The sequence below is a fragment of the Eptesicus fuscus genome, chromosome 2, assembly GCF_027574615.1.
Source record: "Eptesicus fuscus isolate TK198812 chromosome 2, DD_ASM_mEF_20220401, whole genome shotgun sequence".
In the NCBI taxonomy this organism is placed as follows: domain Eukaryota; kingdom Metazoa; phylum Chordata; class Mammalia; order Chiroptera; family Vespertilionidae; genus Eptesicus; species Eptesicus fuscus.
Window position 1 is genome coordinate 38,229,806 of NC_072474.1, and position 15,732 is coordinate 38,245,537.

At 49.3% G+C, this 15,732-nt stretch overlaps 1 protein-coding gene across 2 annotated transcripts in view; it reads left to right on the forward strand.

The window, feature by feature from the left end:
- Positions 1 to 12,163: 12,163 nt before the first annotated feature.
- The window catches only part of DIP2C (disco interacting protein 2 homolog C), a 385,891-nt gene continuing 382,322 nt past the window's right edge, over positions 12,164 to 15,732 (forward strand). For both annotated transcript variants that reach the window (XM_054726559.1, XM_054726564.1), the window contains exon 1: positions 12,164 to 12,459. In XM_054726559.1, coding sequence (XP_054582534.1) covers positions 12,375 to 12,459 — 85 coding nt within the window. In that variant the 5' untranslated portion in view covers positions 12,164 to 12,374. The remainder of the gene's footprint in view (positions 12,460 to 15,732) is intronic.

Below are 15,732 nucleotides of genomic sequence, written 5' to 3' on the forward strand. Positions count from 1 at the left end.
GAAGAAAAAGCAAGGGTGTAATTACCATACAGACAGGAGAATGGTGTGTCTTCGGTGGGAATGAGGGCTTTGTAGCCAGGAAGAGCCTTCTGAGGCGTAAATGATGTTCAATTTCTGGTCTTGGTTTATAGTTACTTGGCTCTCTAACCATTTGTTAAGTGTTACCTGTAATATTTATGAACATTTACTTATATTATGCAATAGAAATCTTAAAAAATTAATATAATTAGACTTCCCAAGGAAATAAATTTTCTGACATGGTTGAGAATTAGCTTTCTACTTATTTGTTAAATGCCAAACAGTTATGCATGTTAGTGTATGTCATCTTTTTTTTAAAAAAAATCTTTTTATTGATTTTAGAGAGGAAGGGAGAGGGAGAGAGAGAGATAGGAACATCAATGATGAGAGAGAATCATTGATCGGCTGCCTCCTGCATGGCCCACACTGGGGATCAAGCTTGTAACCTGGGGGATGTGTCCTGATGGGAACTGAATGGTGACCTCCTGGTTCATCGATTGATGTTCAACCACTGAGCAACACCGGCTGGGCTGTATGTTATCTTTCACAATAAAAATATATAATTGTATAATTAGACTAGTAATGAAAAACAGCAATCACCAGACCATCTTACTTCCTAGAGACAGATTTTCTGTTTGCCCTGCATTTAGCCATTCATACACATCCAAACCAAGATGGCCATTTTTCCTGTTGTTGTTGTTGTTGTTTTGTGTGTGTGTACCTCACTATTTCTAAATAAGCTTAGAGTGCTGTGTCTTTATTTTTCACTTTCATATATTATGGACTACTAGAGGCCCGGTGCATGAAATTCGTGCATGGGAGGGGGGGGTGTCCCTCAGCCCATCCTGCACCCTCTCCAATCTGGGACCCCTTGAGGGATATCTGACTGCTTGTTTAGGCTGATCCCAATAGGAATGGGCCTAAACGGGCAGTTGGACATCCCTCTCACAATCCAGGACTGCTGGCTCCCAACTGCTCGCCTGCCTGCCTGATTGCCCCTAACCGCTTCTGCCTGCCAGCCTGATCACCCCCTAAACCACTCCCCTGCCAGCCTGATTGATGCCTAACTGCTCCCCTGCCAGCCTGATTGCCCCTAACTGCCCTCCCCTGCCAGCCTGGTTACCCCTAACTGCCCTCTCCTGAAGGCCTGGTCCTCCCCAACTGCTCTCCCCTGCAGGCCTGAGTCCCCCCCAACTGCCCTTCCCTGCAGGCCTGGTTGCCCCCAACTTCCCTCCTCTGCTGGCCTGGTCACTCCTAAGTGCTCTCCCCTGCAGGCTTGATCGTCCCCAACTGCCCTCCCTTGCAGGCCTGCTCCCTCCCAACTGCCCTCCCCTGCTGGCCATCTTGTGGCAGCCATCTTGTGTCCACATGGGGGTAGCCATCTTGTGTGTTGGAGTGATGGAGTTGGGAGCCAGTGGTCAATATGCATATTACTCTTTCATTAGATAAGATTATGGACTGTCTAAATCCATAAGATGGGACATGGCTTTCTTATCTACCTTGTTTTCTCTAGGCTCACACGCACTATTTTCCTATTCTCTTCCTCCCCAACTATATCACTTTTTGCTTGTGTTGATTTAAAACATTATTTGGCATCTACATTATTATGACTATGTAAATATTATTTATAACCAAAATAATTCAACCTAAACTCCTATCAATGTGTTCTATTAGCTTTTCTTTGTTTTCCTTTCTTTCCCTAGAGATATCCCTCCAGAATTCCTCATTCTTTTCCCCCAGTTTGGACCAGAGTTTACATTAGCATGCTTATAAAGTATTTTTCAAAGACTTCTACCAGCCATGACTCAATAAGTGATACCAGATTTGCTGTCCACTGAAAAAAACTACAAAATTGGACAATATATGAAACAACTCTTTTCAGGCATTGAAAAATGAGCATCACAGAAGAGAATCTTATGAGCCCAGTGTTGCCCCGTCATTGTTCTGGCTTTCAGCCTGGAGGTGCTCTTTCTGCTCTGAGCAGGAAGAGACTGAAGTTCAGGCTTTTGAAGTGGTTGGGATTTGTTGTCAGGGTGTCTGATAAGGGGGAGTTGCCCGGAGAGCAGTACCAAGAGGTCTGCATTCTACTCGCTGTTGGGCTTTGGCTAAGACCAGGCTGCACGGGAGGGAAAAGGTGAAACTCCGTGACTGAATAGAGATCACCTGCTGAAGTCTGAAAGCCCAATGCTGACACCATGCAGTGCCAGGTGACATTGGGGTTCTAGCCTAGGCAGCGGAGAGGCCTCGCTGAAAAATTTGGAATGTAGTAGAGATTCCAGAAAGGCCAAACCTAAGAGGAAAGTCAACACTCCACAGTAAGGGACATATCCTAAAAACGAGGTCCAAACAAAAATAGACCCATTCCGACAAAGAATAAAACCAAGGCCGACAAGACCAAAAGTAATTGCCAATAGTTTCGGTTTCTGAACAAGTTCAACACTTGTGTATGAGGAAGATGTGATTTTCTCTTTCTACCACATGCCATACACAGTGTTCAGCACATAATAAAACATCGCTAGATATGAAAAGAAATGGGAAAACATGAGTCATAGTCAATAGAAAAACAGTTTTTGAAAACTGGTTCCTGGTTACCCAGATGTTGGAATTAATAAGCAATAACTCTCAAGCAACTATTACAATTATACATGTTTATAAATGAGCAAATGAGGAACCTCAACAGAAAAAAGTCATTTATAAAAAACAAAAACGGAAATTAAAGAATTGAAAAAGTGCAACATATGAAATAAAAATTTAATTGTAAGAGCTTAACAGTTGATTGGGAAGGTTAGAAGTAGGGGTCAATGAGCCATTCAATCTGAGAAATAGAAAGAAAAATACTGAAAAAATTAAGACATGAAGAGAGCAATTATTGAGCACTATCCATTTCTCATATGTTAGAAATAGAACTAATTTCTTTCATTGTTTTTGTTTTAGTTTATTTTTATTTATTTATTTAATTTAATTTATTTATTTAAAATTTATTGTTGAAAGTATTACAGATGTCCCTCTCATCTCTCCTCCCACATCCCCATTGACTCCCTCCACCCTGCTCCCACCTTTTCCCTAGCCCTTCACCACATTATTGCCGGGTCATGCATTATGTATATCCTATATAATAAAAGCCCAGTGACCGAAAAGGCAGAATGACCAGGATAACCAGAGACCAGAACGACTGTGGCCCCTCGTCCCTGCCGGCCCCACCCCCCCAGCAGGGACCCCCACCCTGATCTGGGGCCCCCATCAGGGCAGGCCGGCCAGTCCCCACCTGTGCACTGGGCCTCTATCCTATATAATCCTATATAATAAACAGGTAATATGCAAATTGACCATCACTCCAACACACAAGGTGGCTGTCCCCATGTGAACACAAGATGGCTGCCACAAGATGGCCAGCAGGGGAGGGCAGTTGGGAGGGTGCAGGCCTGCAAGGGAGGGCAGTTGGGGGCGATCAAGCCTGCAGGGGAGAGCACTTAGGAGTGACCAGGCCAGCAGAGAAAGGGAAGTTGGGGGCAACCAGGCCTGCAGGGGAGAGCAGTTGGAGGGGACCAGGTCTTCAGGGGAGGGCAGTTGTGGGTGACCAGGCTGGCAGGGGAGGGCAGTTAGGGCCAATCGGGCTGGCAGGGGAGCAGTTAAGCATCAATCAGGCTGGCAGGGGAGTGGTTAGGGGGTGATCAGGCTGGCAGGCAGAAGCGGTTAGGGGCAATCAGGCAGGCAGGCAGGCAGGTGAATGGTTGGGAGCCAGCAGTCCTGGATTGTGAGAGGGATGTCCGACTGCCCGTTTAGGAGTCCCAGATTGGAGAGGGTGCAGGCTGGGCTGAGGGACACCCTCCCATGCACGAATTTCATGCACCGGGCATCTAGTCCTATATAATAAAAAGGTAATATGCAAATTGACCCTAACGGCAGAACAACCAGAACTACTGCTCGACTAGTCACTATGAGGTGCACTGACCACCTCTAGGTCCCTTTCCCTGTCCAGCAGGCTCCGATTGCCTGATGGGTGGTGGGAACCAGGGGTGGGTGGCAGGGGATGTGGGTGGCACCAGGCCAAGGCCCTGCCCGCCAGTCGCCCCACACACAGAGGGTGACCTGCAGTGGGGGCAGTGCTGGCAGTGCTGGCCAAGGCCCCTGCCCGCCAGTCGCCCCACACACAGAGGGTGACCTGCAGTGGGGGCAGTGCTGGCCAGGAACGCCTGAACTCTTGGTCCCTTCTCCCAGCCATCAGGCTCTGATTGCCCAATGGCAAATGGGGAACTGGGGTAGGTGGCAGTGGGGGGCGGGGAAGATGGTCCTGATCGCAAACCAGGCCTAGGGACTCTACCCACACACGAATTTCATGTGCTGGGCCTCTAGTGTGCATATAAGTTCATTGGTTAATCTCTTCCTGCTTCCCCCACCCCTTCCCTTTGAAATATGTCAGTCTGTCACATGCTTCAAGGTCTATGGATATATTTTGTTTGTTTATTGTGTTCATTAGATTCCACATATAAGTGAGATCATGTGATACTTGTCTTTCTCTGACTGGCTTATTTCACTTAGCATAATACTCTTCAGGTCCCTTCATGCTGTCTCAAAGGGTAAGAGATCCTTCTTTTTTACAGCTGCACAGTATTCCACTGTGTAAATGTAACACTGTAACACAGTTTTTCTTTATCCATTCATTTACTGATGGGCACTTGGGCTATTTCTAGGTATTCGCTTTGTACAATTGCTTTGTGAAAACTACATGAACAACTGGGAAACATTAAAATTCTTTATGAGCCCATGCAAAGCAAGCAAAGTAATTCTCTTTCTAAATTCTCACCTGAGGACATGCTTATGGATTTGAGAGAGAGAGGAAGGAAAGGGGGTGGGGGAGAGAGAGAGAGAGAAGAGAGAGAGAGAGAGAGAGAGAGAGAGAGAGAGAGAGAGAGATGAGAGAGAAACATTGATCATTTGCCTCCTGTAGGTGCCCTGACCAGGAATTGAAACCACAACCTTTCGGTCTATGGGATGATGCTCCAACCAATTGAGCCACGTGGCCAGGGCACAATTAAAATAATTTTGAACAATTATTTGGCTTATTAAAAGATAAAAATAGAAAACAAAAAATAATATTCGTGTACAAAATAAACCCAAAACACTCAATCACCTAAGTCCACCCCCCACTTGACGTGGTAGGTTCCTGACTTTCCATGATCTGTCCGTACAAACCAGCTTCATGCTGGCTTCATGGTGGATGTGAGCACCTGTGGCCAAATGAGGGGTGAGCCACGTTTTTGCTCCACTGACAGGCAGAGCCCGGCTGGAGCCCTTTACAGGCGGTGCTCCATCCCTTAGCTGCTAGTGTTGGTGCTAACGGACCACAGTGACCCACTTTCCTCTTGGGATCGGCGGATAGTGGCCCCCCATGGCAGGTCAACAACTGAGCAACCCAGAGTTACAAAGGTTGGCTGTGCCCCATCAATCTGTGGACTGTGGGGTGCTTCTTCCCTCCTCCCCCGATGTGTTCACTCCCTACAGGTTCTTTTTTATAAGAGCCTGGCCTCAATGAAGCACGGACCCTGAACCTCACCTGGGAACCTACCTTAGATCTCCTCAGTCCATGTGCATGACCATGAGCATGGTAGGAAGTTGAGGCACCGGAAATGACTACGGTAAGGCTCCCACCGCAACCAGGATGTGGATGTCCCCGATGGCCCATCCTCTCCTGTTCCTGCCCAGTCCCATTCTCAAAGCATTAACTTGAGCTCCTGATTCTGGAGGATGATGGCCGGGCAGCCAAGACCCTGGAGTCCCTGGGTCTCTCTGAGACCAGTATGGTCAGCTGCGGACAGTGCAAACTTCACAACCTTTATTTTTATTTACTTTCATCCAGTGTGGGTGAGCTAGGACAGACGGACTCAAAAACACTGCTTTTAATTATCTTCACAATAATGAGATTCTGCATTTTACACAGTTAAACTTTTTAGACTCCACTTATGAACACGATTGTCAAGTTTTACTTGGCATAGTAGAAGCCATTTAGGAATGTACCTGACTCCGCCATGTGTGTGTGTGTGTGTGTGTGTATGTGTGTGGGTATGTGTGTTTCCTCTATTTTGAAGAGATGAGTCTAGTTTAAAAGTTTTTTTTGATGATTCTGTTCCACTTTGTGGATTTTGGATGGTGAAATTTTAGTCCTCAACCACTCCTTTCTCTTCTGCTTTAAAAACTCCTGTTTTAAACACTCAACAAAGTCTTGTATCTTAAAAACACTTTGTAAAACTTGAAGAAAAAAAAGCGTATGTATCATTTGTTTCAGCCACTTAATTGATATGAGTTCTGGGAATGACAATTCATTTTAACATTAGCTTAATTATGCCAGACATTAGCCAATCATAATTGGCAAGAGAAATATATTATAAAAATATGATGCAGTCTAAGACCAAACAGGATTGATTTTTGGATGAGAATTTGTTCTGTGCTAATAAAAGTTCACAAAAAGTATCATAAATAATTACATTATTGGTAATTGCATATGGACTTATAATAACATTTACAAGAAAATACTTAGGCTGTTTGTCGAAGACAAACTCACACACTGTTTTTCCATTGAGACGTCTTTGCCTCACAGCACTTCCAGGAGAGGTATGAGTATTGTATTAACATGCTGTGGGATTCCTTCCTTCTTCTCTTTTGCTGGTAGCTGGGTCTTGGTTAGCTAAATAGGTTGGAAAGTTCTTTACTTCCAGAGGATAGTAACATAGCAGCAAGGCAGGTGCACACATGTTCACTGGACTTAGTCATGTTCACATTCATTCTATAATAATGCTAAAAACGTTACAGAAACTTTAACCATCTCCTGCATGCACAGAGCAGTTTCATTCAAAGATTCAAGCTTCATTCTAAGTTATAAGTTTGCCGGAAGCCGATCATTGTTTTAGTAATAGAGAGCTGTGGACAGGGAATTCGGAGGGCTGGTCAACCTTAATTGCTCTAAAGGGTCAGAGATAATTACTAGATATTGGTAGTTGAAGAAGCCCCCACCTGTTAGTCCTAAATTCACCGATTGGCTTTTATTGGAGTTTCCTGCCTAGGTGATATGGGTGTATCCTATAATTTTAATCTTAATAAAAGGGATGGAAAAGCCAGAGCGAGGAGTAGTTCTCCCACTAGAGTTGGACTACCACCTGGACCCCATTTCCCAAATTAAATCTTTTCTAAATTCTCTTTTCATTTGTGTGAGGCCTTCTCCAGAACCCGAACTCTGAATCACCGGGACGTGAAAGGGGCTTCCACATAAGTTATTAAACCCAAACTTTCTGTGTCAGGTTATTCACTTTTAAACTTGCTTTAAAACCAGCACTCTACCCAACCTGCATTTCTGATAATCTGGGGAGACCAAAATGAAACATAACCAAAAGCATAAATTGCCAGGCATAGTTCTGTAGGGAGACTGCAGCTTACGAAGACGTGTCAGGCCCTGGCCGGTGGCTCCGTTGGTTGGAGCGTTGTCCCATGCACCAAAAGGTTGCAGGTTCAATTCCCAGTCAGGGCACTTACCTAGGTTTTGGGTTTGATCCCCAGTTGAGTCTCGTAGGAGAAGGCAACCGATAGATGTTTCTCTCTCCCCTCCTCTCTCTTTAGAATGGATAAAAATATTCCCTTGGGTGAGAATTAAAAAATAAAAGAAAATAGAAGACAATGTCATAAGAGGGTTGTATGCACCTTTCCCTCCAGGACTTAGGATATAAGAACTTAAAGAACTCCCACTACAGAATTTTACAGCAACTCTTCCTGGTGACTTTGGAAAAGGGAAAAAAAAAAAAAACCACACAAAACTGGAATGCACGGGAGAGATCACAGCATGAATAAATTCTGCATAAACCTGATGAGGAGTGAAATAATCAACTCTTCGCAGCAGTGAGACTCAGGAAGTGAAGGTGTGCCTGGGAGATACTATCTGAGGGCGAGGGCGCTCAGCTGAGGAGCGTCGTGTTTCCCTCCCCTGGGCTCATGAATGAATCAGCCGGGCTACGAGGATGCCTTCAGAGTCCACTGGTTGAATCCAGTTCTTTACTACACTCTTCCATCCTAACCAGGTTTCTGAAATCTAAGGCCCAGTTAATGTGAGTTACTAAGTTTTCACTCAGAGCTGGCTTGGAATTCAGTGAAACAGGAAAGATAGAGGTGAAACAGGAAAGATAGAGGTGAGGTCCGGTAGGTAGGTACATAATGGTGACACGTTACCCAGAGCAGACAGTAAAGCAAGATATAGACAGAGGTCCCAAATCCTAATTTGCATGATGATTGGTTGACTAATTAGCTTTAGGTAGCTGCCCCTCTGTGGAACTCAACACAATTGATTTCAGAGCTTGTCTGGGTGAAAGGATAGAGGGGCAGAGATAGCTTTCAAGGTCTCATGTTAGCATTTCTTCCATCCACTAGCCTCGGGCTGGCCCCGCCCCTGGCGGGCCAGGATCCTCGCGGGGTGGCCTTTGTCTCCTGGACACCTGCATGTTTGTACTGTGTCTCAGACCCTCTGGGTTTTGTTATGCAAAGCTGGCTTATTTGACAAATTAAACTATGCACCAGTGTTAACAAATGCTAAGGATGTGCGACCCCTCCCAAGCAGCAGCCATGAGATTCTACTGCAGCTTTCTAAAGACAACTGTCCACACTTCAAAGATGTAACTGTGGCCCTAGACGGTTTGCTCAGTGGATAGAGCATCGGCCTGCGGACCAAAGGGTCCCCAGTTAGATTGCGGTCAAGGGCACGTTCCTTGGTTGCAGGCTCCTCCCCGGCCTGGGCCCTGGTCCAGGCTCGTGCAGGAGACAACCAATCGATGTGTTTCTCTCACATCGAGATTTCTCTCTGTCTTTCCCTCTCTCTTCCACTCTCCCTAAAAAGCTATGGAAAAATATCCTCGGGTGAGGATTAAAAAAAGAAGAAGAAAAAAAAGATGCAACTTCGATGATGGAGTGTCTAGGGCTTTGGTGAGATTTTGAGGCAAATAGCCCTTAGCGCCCATTGACTCCATTCTAATAAACTTCTCCTGGGTATTATGTCCAAACTAGTCACACATTAGAACCAGGTTTTTATACAAATAGACACACACGACTATAAGTCAGGGTTTTCACTAAGCCCTACGTTCCTTGAGGCTGCCTGGCTGCAGCAGAAGAGATGAGGGGAACAGTCTTGCTCTTGTTCCAGTGCTGGACCGCACTTTGAGAAACAAGATGCTGTTTACGAGTATAGGTCCCTCAACGCCGCGGAAGAATTGTGGACAAACTCGCTGCCATATGAGATGCACAGATGACTTACGAATCCGGGTACACCAGGCAGCAAAGAGGTGTGTGATCTCAGAGGTGGGAGAGCATCTTTCCAACCAGATCAGGAAGGAAGGCTTCATGGGAGAAGCAGCATTTGAACTGAAACTCGAACGTATAACGTTTGGCATGTGGCTGTGACTCGGGCTGGGGAATAAGGGAGACAGGATGACAAGAAGAAGGAGCATGTCCACCAACAACAGACACAAGAAGTGGCGGACTCTTCACGGACAACCGAGAATTCTTGAGAACGCAGGTGCATGGCAGGGGGCCGCAAAACAGAAAGTAGAGAAGAGAGCTTTGTGCCAGGGTCTGTAAAGCCTTCAGGGTCAAAGCAAGGAGTTCGCGGGTTTGCAGGCAAAGGACCACTGTATAACGCAGAGCCTGACTGTCCCCTACTCAAAGCGGCACTTTAGAACAAGTGATCTGGCAGCCATGCAGGAAAGATTACAAGGACAAAAACTTAGGGGTGGGGGGTGGGGAGTGGGGGGTGTGCTCTGAAGGTCCGAATTAGGCAGTGGCCGTGGGCTGAGGGGAGGAGAGAGAGCGTCAGAGAACAGTTGTAGGTAGAAGTTACTGAAGCTTGATAACAGGTGGGCTCAAACATGGGTAACAAGGAGCAAGGGAGGCTACCATCAGGGAGAATGAGCAGAGACTGATGATTGGTGGGTATGAAGATCCTGATTTGGACATGTTTTGAGGACATGGCAGAATTTCCAGATAAAGACATCTATCAGGCCATTGGAATTCCACGAGTACACTATCCAATCTGCACTCTGTAGTTACCCAAAGACCTGTTAAAATGAACCGTCAGCTCAGAATCTCAGCCCGCTATCGATGTGCTATTTAATGCAAAATAGTAGTCTTCTTTGGAACCAACCTCAGTTATAGCATCTTCTGTAAACGATCAAGGCCCATCTATGCATTGAGAAGGGAATATGTTTTCATTTTGGCATCATCCGGCCCCACAGCGGCTTGCTCTGCTTGCTGAGTGGAGTGTGCAGTCCCACTTTGTTGTAAGGAACCCCGCGCTTTGCTCTGCAGACTGGGGTTTGAATCCTGGTTCTGCTGCATTTTATTTCTCTAAGGCTTTTCAACTGGAGCATGAAGGGCTGGACTAGAGCCCCTCGAAGGCTCTCTACACCAGCGGTCTGTTTATCGTGAGAAGGAGAGATAAACAGCAGCACCCATTGACTCCATGGGGCCAGCAGCGCCCATTGACTCCATGTCCACCTTTTTCAAGCTAGTCACTGTTAGTTGCCCACTCCTCTTACATGTCCCTACCGAAAAGTCAGATCCGTATGAGAAATGCCCACAACTCTCTAAGTTGCCACAACGGTCAAGTTACTGGGAAGTACAGAGATGAAGAAAGCTTAGTCTTTGTCTTCCAGGAGCTTAGACTTAGGCTGATGAGGGTGATAAAAAATGGTCAGGCAGGACAAGGGCAGTAAGCAGTGGGAGCACAGCAGGCAGGAGGAGAAAATTTTCTGGAGTTGACGTTAGGGGTGGATGTAAGGGGTGTGGGCAGGTGGGCACCCTGGATGAGGGCACACCCTGAAAGAAAGTGCGAAAGGCCTCCAGGAGGTCTTTTGGGAGCTCATGGGAGATGCAGTGGGACTGCAGGTTGATGTCAGAAAGCAACATCGATTGTTTGCCTCCTGTATGCCACTGACTGGGGATTGAACCTGTAGGATCACACTCCAATCAGGTGAGCCACCGCCGGGCACAACTGCCTACTTTTGAAAGGGGAAAGAATGCCACGGAGCTTCTAGGCGCTGACTCTGCTTCAGGGTCAAGTAACCCGTGGCAGTGGCTTAAGCGGGAAGAGTGGTTACAGGAATGAAAATGAGGTCAGATGCCCAAGACTTTGTCCAGAGAGGATCGGGAAGACTGAGGAAGACAAAAGTCTCCGAGGACTCTCTGGCCGGGAGAATTAGGAAACTGGTGCAGATTGTTAGAATCAGAAGGCGCTGGCTATAGAGGTGTCTGAGCATCTCAGTGAGGTGATTCAGTTGGGCAGTTGGAGGCATGAGATTGCCTCCCCCAAACGACCATGCCCAGAGGCACAGATCTGGTAATCGCCAGGGAGGACGCACAGGAATGGAAGAGAAAAGGGATGGAATCCAGGGCAGTGATGGAGAAGCCCAGGGAAGAGGACCTGCTGAGGACGACAGGAGCCCCCAGCCGGCGAAAGGTGGGTGCTGGGGACCGTGCCATTGGGCCACGGCCTTTCAGGGTGACCTGGATGTGGACAGTAGACTTCCTCTCTCCTCCAGCCTCCTTTTCGCAGGTGGGGAACAAGGCCCGGCAGATGCTCTGATTAGCCAAGAGCACAGGCTGGCGGGCTCTGGGAACTTTCTGCCGGGTACTCGCTTCATGGCCCACACTGTTACGTCCAACCCCCCAAACAAACTATTCATATAAAAAAAAAAATTCAGCCCTTGAAGACCCAGAATACTTGAAGTTTCAACCTGGGAGGGTGGAGGGGACCCAGCAGGTATTTTTTGCCTTACGCCAGAGGGAAGCCAGGTCCTGGGCGGGGCGGGGAGGGCCCGCGGGACCCGTGCGTGTGCTCCAGGAACGCGCGCTGAGCTGGCCCGCCCATCCCCGCCCTGGTGCGCGTCCCCATCCCGGTGCGCGCCCCTGTCCTGGCGCGTGCCCCCGCACCGCACACCACCCGCACGCCCCCACTCCCCTATCCCCCAGCGCACTCCGCAAGCCCCCGCCAGCAGCCTCCGTCCTGATGCGCGCCCCCGTCACTGCGCTCCCGCCCTCCCCATACCCCGCCTCCGGTGCGCGCCCCAGCCCGTAGCCCCCGCCCTGTTTGCGCCCTTGCCACCGCGCGCACCGGGGAGCACCCGGTGGAGCAGCCGAGCCGCGGCGGGACCGCGCCGGGCCGGGCGCGCGCGAGAACGCGGGGGCGCGGGCGCGAGGCCGCCCCGCGGGGCCGCGCGGAGGAGGTGCCGGAGGAGGAGCGCTGCCCGCCGGTGCCGCCGCTCTGTGCGGGTCCGGGATCGCTGGAGCGGCCAAGCCGCGGCCTGAGACAAAGAGGCGGGCGCGGCGCGATGGCGGACCGCAGCCTGGAGGGCATGGCGCTGCCGCTGGAGGTGCGGGCGCGGCTGGCTGAGCTGGAGCTGGAGCTGTCGGAAGGTAACAGGCCCGGCCGGGCCGCGCCGCGCTGTCGCCGGGAGGCCGCTGCGGGGTGGGCGGGCGGGCGGGCGCGTGGTCTCAGGGGCGCTGGGTCCCCGCGGTGCGTGTCACGGCCCCCACCCGGGCCGCTGCGTGTCGCCGCCGGGCTGCGCTGCGGCGGGGCCTGGGGCAGGGGATGGAGCGGCCGGCCTGGCGGGCCCGTGTCCTTGTGCGCGTCCGCGCGCTGCCCCCGCGGCCCAGGCAGGGGACGTCTCGCGCCGCTCGGCCTGCGGTGCCCTGGCCTTGTCCTAATGCGAAACTTGTCGTTGGACTTGAGGGTTTGAACCCCGATGTGCCAGCCATCCTGGTTTTACTACGGCTCGGCTCGGGGAAGGTTGTGCTACTATTGTTCGTGTGTGTTGTGATGCGAACGAAGGGTGGGAGACTCTCAAACCTCCTACCTCAGGCCAGGTTCCCTGCCTGGCGCTCATCCCTCGGATTTGGAATTGGTGACAGATTTGCTGCCGTGATTTCACGGAGTGTTATGTACGGCTTCTTATTTGCTCTTAATGATGGGATCATGTGCTCAACTGTCATAAGTTTAGATCAGGTTTTGCTATGCCTTAAAAAAAAAAAGCCACTAAAGTTCCAAAATGTTAATGTTTAATATCTGTTCAGTATTCACCCGGCTCACCCTGAGAAGGCCACTAACGTGCTGTGGTGGGGTGGGGAGGGGCCGGCTGTCTTGGATTTATATTTGGAGCAGTGCAGCGTGGTGAACTTTGTGTGTGTGTGTGTGCGTGTGTGTGCGTGTGTGTGTGTGTGTGTGTGTAACGGTTTTGTGAGGGCCGGCAGCCAGAAAGTAAATTCATTCGTGCCAATTTCATCAGCAGGGAGGAGCCGATGTTGACTTTATGCTTTCCTTTTTAACACTTGCAGGGCGCAGAAGGGAATAAAGGAGCGGGTTGTGACATAGTGTTAGCTGCCTTTCCGGTTGTCCACGGACTGTGTCTCTATATCAAATCTGGGGTTCTGCAGGGTATCCCAGTGAAATGTAATGTTAAACAGTCCCATAGCAGAAGGAGGCTGCTTCCTGGACTCTGTGCTGTGCAGACACTGTTCCACCTGGTTGAAGATGTGAGGGCGTCACTAGTACCCCAGAGGGCCCAGAGGTAGGCCATACAGAGTGGGCCCACGGGGGAACACTGTTGAGATGCACAGTGGTGGATAAAGTGTGTGCTGGGGACAGTGCTTGAGGGGATGAAGTCTGCATTAGGAAACATTTGCTGGCGTTATTTGATTGTGTCGATGCTCAGATGGGTTTTCTCCCTCACGCGTCAGCCCCTCAGAGCTCTAGTCTCTCATCCCCACCGCTGTTGTATGATTCACAGCACCCATCACTCGTGCATCATCGCCAAACAAGCAGTTCTGCTCTGTCTGCATCCTGGGAAGGTCAAGGGTCAACACCCTATCTCTGTTAGCAAAGGGGAGCCCCTGAACCCCACAGCACGGCTCACCTCCCCCTGTCAGCCTGGAAATTAGCTCAGACTTGCCTCTCTGAATCTGGGACAGTGCTCCGAATGTGCGACCTGGCCCCCTCGGTGCCGGGAGCGGTCACTTACGGTCCCTGACGAACGGGTACATGGGGCGCACTCACCTGCTAGATGACACTCACCTGCCGCCAGCTGTCGCTCTCGGAGGGTGAGGAATGTGTTCCTGCTGCCCAGAGGATGGCAAAGCCACTTTAGAGCAACGTGCGCTCAGCCCCATTCTCTGAACAGACTTGATAAAAGGGCTTAATGAATTTCTTACTGAGTGTCTGGGCAGAGAAAGGGATGTGTGTGTTTGCATGCAGGAAGCGCATTATTGTTTTCCTTTCTACGCAAACCTTGCTAGGCCTGGCCTGAAGAATGAAAGAATCAGAGGTGTGTGGCATCGGCTGGTGCAGCCTCAGCCCCTCTGTGACCCCCCCACCCCCATGTCTTGCTTTGTCCCTGCTGAGTTGATAGAGTTGCTCTTTAAGGTCATTTGGAATTTCAGGTCTTAGAAACACATAAGTAGTTTTGCTGGCTTCAATGAGATGAACCAATTTGTTTCCCAGTATTGCTTAGGAGAAACCAACGAGTGGAAGGATCAGAAATCTGTATCACTTTACATTTTGGAACTTAAAAAATGCCCCAGCATACCCACTTCCAAAGTGAAAAGTTAGAACAAGCCTTAATGCTGAATTACTTGAGTCTATTGCTTTCACATTTTCTCTTCAACCAGGACTCATGGGGAGAGGATTCTTTAAATTAGTTTTCATGGAAATCTCGGAAAATATTGTGGAAACATGTGGAATTTTCAGTGCTCGGTTCCTACAGAGGAGGATGGAAAAAACAATTCCGTTTTAAGCACATCACCTCGGTTGAAAAAGCAGAGTGGACTAGATTCTCTCAAAGTTCTTATGTGGCCTGTGGGCGGTGAGTGGTTGCTCATTTTTGGGATTTGCAGACCGTGGCCCTGTTTTGGTTGCCCTGTCTGCTGGGTATTGTTATAGATGCTAATACTATTTTATTTTGGGGGGGCATTGCCTGCAGAACTCAGGGTTTTACTCTCCTGCTCTGCTGGTTGCCTCCTTGTTACCACCCAGTGCTCCCCTCACTGGGGAAAGCCGGCTCCTCTCCCTTAGAACAGCCTCGTCAGCAGAGAACAGGAGCTTTCCAGGGAGATGTGGCCGGCAGCCCCTCCTGTGGGCACTAGCAGCTCCAGGCGTTGCTGTGGGGCCAGGGATTGTGGGTCTGCTCAAATACTTCGGACTGAATGTGAGACGGGGAGGCAGCCAGCCCGTGCGCTGGCGGCTGCAGGATGCCAGGTGGAGTGGCCGACACCCCTTTTCCTAGATCATTCTTCCCTTCTTTTGGCTTTTGGGATCTTGCATTTTTCTTCTTGGCTTTAAGAGGGCCCCCAGATAAGTTCATTAATAAGTGAATAAACATTTGGCTTAAGGGATAACTTTAAATGGGAATACCAAAGTAGAGAGGAAACAGGAAACTTCTCAAAGACAGACTTGTCTTATTTAAGACACTCGCTTGTTGGTTGAGATTGAGCAGTCAGTTTCTCTGTGAACTGATGATGCTCGTTCCTGGGGCTCTGCCTGCCCGGGACTTGCAGCCGCAGAAGGCCCTCGCCCCACTCTTTCAGGAGTGGCTGGGCTCCTCTGTCGGCAGAACTAGGGACGTTGCCTTGTGACACAGCCTGCGAAAAATTTGTTGTTTGCACAAGAGACGTCTTTAAAAAAATACATGGCGTGTC